The sequence below is a fragment of the Gallinula chloropus genome, assembly GCF_964237585.1.
Source record: "Gallinula chloropus genome assembly, chromosome: 1".
Taxonomy (NCBI): Eukaryota; Metazoa; Chordata; class Aves; order Gruiformes; family Rallidae; genus Gallinula; species Gallinula chloropus.
The window spans coordinates 20,252,979-20,262,691 of NC_140085.1; the positions used below are offsets into that span (position 1 = coordinate 20,252,979).

Genomic DNA, 9,713 nt, shown 5'->3' on the forward strand with positions numbered 1-9,713 from the left:
GGGAGGCAGGTGACAGTGCGGGACAGACATGGAGGGGAGTGGGACGAAGGCAGAAAGAGTTTAGTGCAATCCCAAACAGACAGACAGTCTGCAAATAAAAATAAACCGTTTGGAATATAAAGCAGCAGCCACTGTAACAACTCTCCCCTGTGAGCTTGATCTCCAGAGACTTCTGCTCCTGGAGAGGACCTCCCCCGCATCCCACACCTGCCCTTGTCCTTCCCTGCTGTTAGCTGTGAGCTCTCACCAGGAAGGTGGATGGGTCTGTGCTTGGGTTGGTTTTGTTTTTAATCTTTTCATCAAGGATTTGTTGCACCTTTCTCCTCTGCTTCTGCTTCTGCCTCTTCCTCCTCCTCCTCCACCTCCTGCTCTTCCTCCTCCAGGTCCTCCTCTGTGCTCTGTGGCCCAGCATGTAGGACAAAGGGAAGAAAGAGTGGAGATACTTGCAAGATGAGCCGTGGCAGTTCTTTCTGACACACCAGGGAATAAAGCAATGGTCATGACACCAGAAGGAAAAAGGGACCTTTCCTCATAGCCAAGAAAGCTCTGAGTCAGGGAGCAAAGAGACTTGTCTTCCTCCAGAGCATCAGGTCAGGGCTATCTAAGCCATTTACACGTGCTGTGATCTCACTGACCCACAACAGCCATCAGTTGCTAGTGCTCCTTCTTGTATCCTAGGTGTCTACAGGGTGCCATGCGTTGCCACACATTTCTGTCCTCCCCTCAAAAGGGGAGCAGGTGATCCCCTGCCCCTTAGGCTGGGGCTCAGCAAAAAGAAAGAGAATGCTGCAAAACCTTCAAGGAAATCACACCATGACAGCAGAGTAACACACACAGCACGGTCATGAGGAGGCATGAGGGGGATGAGAAGTGCTAGGGTCACTTGCTAAAGCTGTTTGCAACACAGAGCTGGTCACCACCACTCTCAGCACACACACTCCTACGTGTAAAGGGTGTAACGTCATGGTGTTGAACACCAGAACAAGTCCCCGTGTTTCACCACTGAGGTACAACCCAAAGTCACAGTGGAGAGAGGAAAAAGAGAGAGAGCAAACAAGAAAAGGGTCTCATAGGTGACAGGAGCATGGCCATAGCAAAGTTGGTCTCACCTTGGCTTTGTGGCAGGGCTCAGAGCTCAGGCCACTGGAGGAGTTGTACAACTCTTTGGAGACCACACACAAGAACTCTGTTTGATCCTCATTCCCGTAGTTATAGGAGGAGCCAATGTTTACAAGCTGGAAGAGATGAGTAAGAACAACAAGCACAGGCTACTGCAAACATCCGCTCCACCTGGGGAGCAAGGCAGAAAGCCCTCCATGTAGCAAGGAGTTCTATGCATACCCCCAGTAGAAAGGCCTCCCAACTAAGCTGAGGGGACAGCACAGAGAACCAGGAGAGGAGTCAGCCAGGATGCAAAACACGTTAGTTTCACACAGCATCCTCTAAACCTCTAGTGAAGGGGCAGAGAGAGCCAGTGTGACAGCACCATCAATGACTGACCCAACATTCTCAGAGAGAGAAGGTGCTTTGCCTGCAGCCTCTATGGTATCCATGATCTCTTTCCAAAAGACAACTCCTGTCCAGCCTCTTCTACCTTCTCCATACCTGCTCAAAGCACCATCCATCCGACATAGTGGAAACCATCTGAGTGAGCTCCTCTTCCTGACACTGCAGCACACGGTACACATGCTTAGGAGGCACCTGACAGCAAAATTGCAGAGCATGTTGGCAATGGTCAAATACTAAAGGCTGTTGCCCTCCCACAGAAGAAAGCACTAGGCTACTTCCACACGTCCCAGGCTAAAGGGGAGTGGAAACCACAGCCCAATGTTCTACTATGCTGTCACGGAGAGCAAGAACAACGGTATCTCTTCTGGAGAGGAGGAACTGAGCTAAGAGCTCCCTGCATTGTTCCCAGAAAATACTGGGCTCTTTCGATGGGGCGTTTGCATTTGTCATTACAAAGTCATTTATACAAATCCTGATGGGGTTTTGTGAGTGCAAAGCAACTGTGTTGCTGGAGGCTTAAAACCTGAGGCAGATGTGATGAAAAGTGAGACATCAGCCAACACCCCCAGAAGACAGATTTTAAAAAGTTACTGGCCAAGATAAGGCATGATTGTGCCACAGGATTGATTCCTTGTGCATCAATTTCTGCATTTAATTCTTCCACAGACATCTCTTCACCTGTCCACACTGTGTTTCTCTACAGGTATCCCCATGTGATAACATTCCCAGAACTCTCCACACCAGACACCTCCTCCCTACGCCTCCACTCTCCTCACAAACATCATTTCATATCCCACAGCAACCAGCTGACTTCTTCCAAAAGCTAGAGGAGATGATTTGCTTCCAGGGGCTACATCCAATATTACTTCTGGGGATGTAAAACAAGCTTGTACCTTCTTTATTGTAAATAAAATGGTGGTAGTCTGCCTCCTGCAAGATGTTGCTATGCAGACGTTAGCACATAAATTCTAATTAGTTGCTTCTTTCCAATCCTTGCTGCTTCTTCCAGGAGTGCTCTCCCTCTAGACTCACCTCTCTCTTTTCACACTCCCTCCTTTGCCCACCACACTCATCTTTCCTTACCCTTTCTTTCCATACCTGAGTTACTGTGTAGTCCTTCTCCTCCAGTCGATCCTTGATTATCTGGATTAAAGGACCAATGTTATAGAACTCGGCTTCTTCTAGGACCCCTGAGAAAGAAAGACAGAAGGACCACAAAAGCAGAAAGTTAACAGCCCGTCTTTGTGTTTTGGCTTGGAAAAGATCAACTTCCCAAGGTCCATAAGGAGAAGTTACACTCCAGTCTCGCTTTTTAAAAGTTTCTGTTGCTTGAAACTCTCCGTGCAGAGAACTGAACCCTGGATCTCTGCATTGCATTCCTAATGCACATCCCAGTTTCCTTATGCTGCCTCCTACTGCAGAAACAGGCACAGCCAGTGCTGAGGACTGTTAACACCTTTGAATAAATGTAGGCTGCAGCCTCTCTCAGTGCTCACCAGTTAATCACCTTGTTCAGGCTCTCTTCAGAAGGCAGAGAACCACAACTAGTTCTGAGCTCATCATCAAAAGACCCTAAAAAAATCCCAGCTTGCCTCCTGGGGCAGTTGGAGTTGCACCTACCCATATGACTTCAGAGGATCTTTGGCTCTCTCCCCCATGCTTCACATCCAAGCAGGTAAACAGAGAAGTGTTTTGCTTGTTTTTCTCAATGATGTCTGCATCCATTACCTATCCTGAGACTCACAGGTCTGCTAACAGGCCTTCAGGGAAAGGGAGGTGGGTTCCCAGAGGGTGGGTGAGGGGAAGGAGGCTAGGAACCAACACTCACATGTCCCCAGGGCACTACACAGACAACACAGGGAGAAGGATTGGGCTTTCACTACCTGACACATTCAGACCCCTCCAGAGCCAGACTCAGCCATGAATTGTCTAATGGGTTAGCTTTATGCCAGCCTGAGTGTCTGCAGCAGGAACAAAATGCAATGTTAGGCTGCCAACAGGACTCTTGTTCGTGCTTCAGATATGATGCTAAAACCTGTGGATAAACTCTGCCTGACCTCAGAATTGCATCTGTAAACACCTCACAGTCCTGTTTATTCCAGTTCTGTACCATCACTCAGATATATTTTTGGAATTATAATTCACAAGACAATTCTGAAGAAAACTTTCCATGCATTAGGTAAAAAAAGTGAGAGGCAAGAAAACTAATGAACATGCTTGGCAAGCGCTGGACAGCACAGCCTGTCTTTGGCATTGGCTGCTTGTTAGAATCTAGCATCCAAAAATTATAAGGCATTAGGGATTGTTGGCTGGTAAAACCATGATGATGTTACTGAGTTCTCTTGTTGTACCCCCCCATCAACTTCAAACAAGGGCTTGGTTTGTCTGGCTTGCTCCACTGGAATTGCTGAAGTCCACAACCTAGAGCACTTGTAGCATACATTACACATCCCTGATTAATGGGGGTCTTTAACAGTCAGTAGAAGAGATTAGGTTAGTCTTGTTTGGTCTTCTGGGTTTTCATTCCTAATTAGAACCACTCAGTTATTAGCAGAAAACTCAGTCAACAAAGCCTGGTTAAAGGTGGATCAGGAACATGCAATAAAATGTTTTGTTGAGACTGAGAGATCTTGCCTACTTCTATCTTGGTAACATCTCTGCTGAACTAAGAGTCATGAAGCCACAACACACGTAGGATGCCTTCCCCACCTCCTCCAAACCTCCTTAGTAAAGGAAACATCAGTATGCTTTCCAAGAGCTGCATGCAAGGATAGACTTCTCAAATCCCACCTCACTAACCTCCAGAAGGAGAAAGAGAGACAACAAGGTCAATAACAAACCCTACTGTGTCCTGGCTACAGCAGCAATGTTAAGTGGGAAGATTCTGAGCTCCAAGACTCACCCTCTTCAGCCATATTTTTATTCAGAACCAGCTTCCCATGACGGAGGAAGTTCAGGATGGGTCCAAAATAAGTGGGGTCCCGGTCTATTAGGTATGCACCAGTCTCATCCTAGAAACAGATAGACAATGAGAAGAAAATGCCCATAGGAAGCGTATCACCTACCCAGAAATGCTCCAGACTACAAGAAAATACAAAGATGCCACTGCCACTCCTTTGTGAGATGATCCTAAGGACGAGGATCAACTCAAGCATAAGGAGCCCAAAGCACACACAGGCCCAGGCAGTTACAGAGGACAACAGCCAGCCAGTGCACACAGGGGACATCTTGACCTGCACCCACAGGTGAGGTGGAGAGCAGACCCCCTTCTGGCAAAGGTCGCCACAGCACTGCAGAATTCTGGGGAAAGAACCACAGATTTTTTTGAAGTTGTGGCTGAACTCTGACTTTCTGCAGGCTTCACACTCGTGGTAAATGGAATCAACCTCAGTAATTTACTCTCCTGAAATGGACTACAGGGAGTTCCTAGCCAAGTCAGCCCAGATTGAATTTTAACTCCTATATTATTATGCTCACCATGCCCATCTCAGTATGGACCAACCCAGCTCAGAAAACCAAAAATAGGTCTCAGGCACCTTCTGCAACTATGTGTACAGGCCTGGTGTGAGAGAACAGAGAGACCCCTCGTAAGGGACAAGGCTGAGTCAAGCAGATATAGCTGGGAGTTAGACCCAGGAATTGTGGGGTGATAGGGAGGTGGGAGAGCAGGGGTGAGGGGAGTGGGGGGTGGGATGACCACCTCTCTTTTTCCCCAGCTTGGGAAGACAGTCACTAGGCTACAGCACAGCAAGATGGGATCTGGCAAGGGGAAACCCTTCCCAGGGGAGGGGGGAGAAAGAGATATTTTTCACTCAGCTACTCCTGCTGCTGTCAGGGTCCGGCTCCATCCCTGCATCTCTCCAGCCCTCCCCATGCTCGGTGGGGCACACTGCGGGAGGCAACCCAGCTGCCTTACCCGGTCCGACTGCAGCTCCTCGCCCTGGCACAAGCGACACAGGAAAGATTTCTGCTCCCGACAGAGGGTCTGCCTGGTGGTGAGGAAGACGGTGCCCCCCACATTGAGCCTCACCCACTTAGCCTGGGTGCCAGCGGGTGGCGGGATGTCCCAGGCGCAGCATAGCCCCACGGCACCCTGCATCTCCTCCCCGCCCTCCATCCTCATCCTCACCCCCTCCCCCGGCGTGCAGGGACTCTGCCGCAGGTGCTGCCTGCTGGGGAATGCCGGGATCTGTAGTTTATCTGCCTCTCTCTTAGCAGCAGCTTTGTTTTCCAGGGGCTGGGGTCCTCCCTGCGGCAGTCAAGGGGGTCTTGGGGGCAGGAAGGATGCTCTGTGCTGGAGGATATCGCTGTGGCTATTAGGAGGGGGCAAAACCACAGCCCCACAGCACTGTCTCACTGGCTTTTCCCCTGTTCCTATTTCCAGTAACGAGGACCAGCCAGCATTTCGGAAATACAGGGTGTTATGCAAAACTTGTCAGCATTTATTTCCACAGACATCCTCTCTGGCTCTTTAAAAGGTTCTGGAAACTGTAGTTTGCAGGGACATTCACAAAAGGGTGCTGGGAACTGTAGTTTTCCCAGCTCACCGCCCCTGCAATGAGGATACCTTAATGAAGGGGGCTGCACTGTATGTATTACATGATCTCAGCTCTGCGACCTGTAGTCTGCCTTCTTCCAGCCTGATTCCTGCCTGCAAGCTTCCTTGGTGTCAGGAAGAACAGCCTGCTCCCCAGCAGTCAGCAGATTAAGCCTGTCAGCACTGTGCTCTACAGCCTTCCCTTCAGGTTATCCATTACCACCAGCTCACAGCTCAGCGCTGCATCAGCTGCCACCCTGTTCTTGCTGCAAAATGTGCAGACTGTTGCCTTCTTGCTAACATACGTCAGGTCACTTCTGGGAACTGCATCCTGGATCTGCATGAAGTGCTGGCAGGGGACGGGAATAATTTCTCTTCCAGCTTGGAAGAGTCTCTGACTCAGCAAACTCCCCCCTCTCCAGCACAAACCATGCCAGAGACCCCCTGTGTTCTTCACTGTGCTCCCACCGTCCCTGTTTGTGCCTGGGCAACAGAGAGCTCACATTTTAACTCAGCTCTGTGTGGAGCTTTACCTCTGCCCTGGGTATGCATCACCCGCTGAGGCCGATGTGCCAAGCCTGCCGTAGGGAATCCAGCCTCTGCCACTGGCTCCTGCCAGGCACAGCCTGGAGCTCAGCAACTCCTACCCCATGGGACTCTGGTCAAATGCACTCCTTGGCATGGACACAACCCAAACAAGCCCTCCCTCCAGCAGTTCTGCTTTTCCCACTCCCACATAAGCACAACCGTGCTTGCCAGCAGCTCAAGCATATTAGGAGCAGAAAAGAAAGGCTGATGTTTCACCTGAATGTGGCCCAAAGTCTTCTTTCACCTAAGCAGCTTTCTGGCTCTTCCTTGCCAGGGCAATGCAGCACTGCAGAGAACAACGTGGTGCCTTGCAGATACTTTATTGTTCTTGCACCCAGATCTCTGTGTCTTTTGAGGTGGGAGTTTACTGGGGAAGAGGGTGGATAAAGAGAAATATTATGGTTTAGGCTTATATTCCTTTTATTTTTGCCCTTCCCTCTTCTTTTACTTAAAATTGCTCCCTTTTACCGCTACAGGACGTGAAAGCAGCATCAAGGCTCAGGATTTCCTTCACAAAAGGTCGCCCAAGTGTGCACTTTGCTCCTTCTGTGGAGGAGTGCAAAGAGGAGGAGGGGAAGAGAAGGTAACAAGGAAAAGGTTTTGAGATTGCTTATCTCCAACTAATTTAAGCACAGGAACAATTCAATTGCTGCAGGTTGTAAATTTAAGTAACTCTGGATGCCCTTTAATTTATATCAGGAGCTGGCCAGCACTAGCATGACCAATAAAAAGGAGTGGATGAAAAATTATTTTTGCCAACCTATATGGAGCAGACTTTGGCTCAAATAAGCACCAGCCCTTAGATCAGTCTCCACTGAGCTGTGTTGGGCATCCAAGATGCTCAGGCTAAGACTGACCTGAGCTGAAGCATCACCGTGCAGCACAGCTCTGGGCTATGGGACTGTTGCCCTCCCACTTCTGCCTCCGAGTCAAACCATGGCAAATCTGATACCTTTGCCCTGCACTCTGGTGTACAAGGGATGCAGGAGCCTGTCTATGCTGGCTGCAGCTCCAGCAGAGAATTTGGGTGAGGACTGTGGCGCTCTGATATGAATGCAGCATTTGGGTGCCAGCCTATAGCCCCTTATCTCCCACTCCAAGAAATCCACCCTGCCTTTGTTTTCTTCTGTCTTCTATCAAGGGCTCACTTTCCTCCCCTCACAACCTCTCAGCCTTTCTTGTTCTTTTTTAGGTCAAATATCCTGTTTACAATACCTTACTCCCCAACCTCTCCTATGCCAATGCTGCTCTCAGGTAAGGGATAATCTGTATTCAGAGCACACCTTCTTCCAGCAACGCCAGCCTCCATCTGTGGCCAGCATTCAAGTCTTTCTCAACCCACGACCATGGTGTGAAAGGTTACTTGGTTGTTGTAGTTTTGCATCTTTGTATCTAAAGAGGTACACTGTGAGTAAGGAAAGAGGTCAGGGCATAGCACGCCCATCCACAGAGCCGCCTTTTCTGCAGCACACAGCACAAACTTTACTGGAACCCCCCAGAGGCCAGGGAGTTCCCCACAGTACATGAAAATGCTCTTTAGGAAGAAGTCAGGCTGGGGTGAGTTGCTGACTGAAATGCTGTGATGAGTCAGTGGTGTGGGCTAAACACAGACTGGCTTTGCACACCATCGCCAGACACAGTTCTGAGACGCAGTGGGCATGCCCTTGTTAAGGCCCATTAAAACTAAGCAACAGAACAGAAGAGAAATAAATTTAAAGAATCCCATGGCTGTTCCTCCTGCTTTGATGGTAGCTGTACACAAAACACACGCACAGAAAGAGGCACAGCAGCAAGCACAGGCAGGGCAGTGTGATGCTGCAATGCCGTACAGCCCCGCCGAGCACCCAGTTAATCATGGGGACAACTGCACAGATACACAGGAAAAGCAAGACACACACAGAGTAAATTGGTGATGGGAAGAGCTGAGGAAAACAGAGCAGGAGGCAAACTGGGAGCTGCTTGGTTCAGCAGCCAGCAGTGCAAACCTGCATAAAGCTGTGCACACTGCAGCGCTCCGTACATGCATTGCAGCCCAACGAGTCAGCTGGGCACATAGTGTTCAGCACATCACTGCCACTGTGGAGCTGCTCTTAGGGAAGTTTTGCATTGTGGAGCATCAGTGGGAGCAGGGATCACCGTGTGTTTGCTGCTGTGGCAGGCTGCAGACACACATCTGGGATTAAACTCCCGTGATCATTTAGTTGATGAACACACTGTGGCGTGAAGCACTGGAGGAGAAACTGTCTCTTCTCTATAGGAAGTGGGGAGGGGAAGACAAGTAATGCTCTGACTTTTGCCATTAAGCCAACAGTAAACTGGGAAAAGAAAGCTCCCTACACTGGACTTGGGGGTGGAAGACAGTTCACTTGTAGTCAACAGAGCCCAGCTTGACTGCTGGCTGAGCCAAGCCTACTGAAGCTGAAGAGAAAGGTCCCACAGCACGCAGGTGAGCTAGCCTTTCTCCAGCCCCTTGTGGTCTGTGAGCAATGTACCTGCATTCAAAATAGTGTGTAAAGTCTGTGTGTGTTTCTACAACCCTTAGCACCTTTGCTGGGAGGAGGAGAGAAAACAGCCCCATAGCACCCAGTTGTGAGGTGGCACCAGCACAGATGGGACGAACAAGAACGGGCCCTGCTGGTAAGGGTGATTACCAGGGCTCACACAGGGGTCATTAGTGGGAAGGGACAGCAGTGCTGGCAGAAGAAGAGCTGACTTGGGAAAGTTTGCAGGGGAACAAAATGTTTGCTGGGAAACCAAGTGTGAAATAGTGCAACCTGACTGCTAGGCAGCAGCAGGGAAGGAAGAGGAAGGCAGAGGACAAAGACAACATCTGAGGAACAAAGGACTGTGGGATTACTGTTGGAGAACCATTGACCAGACTGTTTGCACAGAGTTCAAAACCGCTTCAGGACAAAAGCATTACAGGTAGTAAAACATAGCAATAAAGGAATTACATGCTGGGCTGGGATTTTCAAATTTATAGAGAACGCTGTAAAAGCTCTGGTCTCACATTAGCCACAAGTCAGTGTGACCCTATTCCTTCATCATGGCTGAATTTTAGGCTACTTTTTGGCCACCG

General features: G+C 49.4%; 1 protein-coding gene across 1 annotated transcript; it reads right to left on the reverse strand.

Annotated features, from left to right (window-relative positions):
• Positions 1-299: 299 nt before the first annotated feature.
• KCTD17 (potassium channel tetramerization domain containing 17) lies at positions 300-5,632 on the reverse strand (the record flags this gene model as incomplete). Its single annotated transcript, XM_084269801.1, has 6 exons — positions 300-398; positions 1,110-1,235; positions 1,606-1,701; positions 2,608-2,699; positions 4,412-4,520; positions 5,426-5,632. The coding sequence occupies 6 exons, from the start codon at positions 5,630-5,632 to the stop codon at positions 300-302; spliced, it is 729 nt and encodes a 242-aa protein (XP_084125927.1).
• Between the last annotated feature and the right edge of the window lie 4,081 nt (positions 5,633-9,713).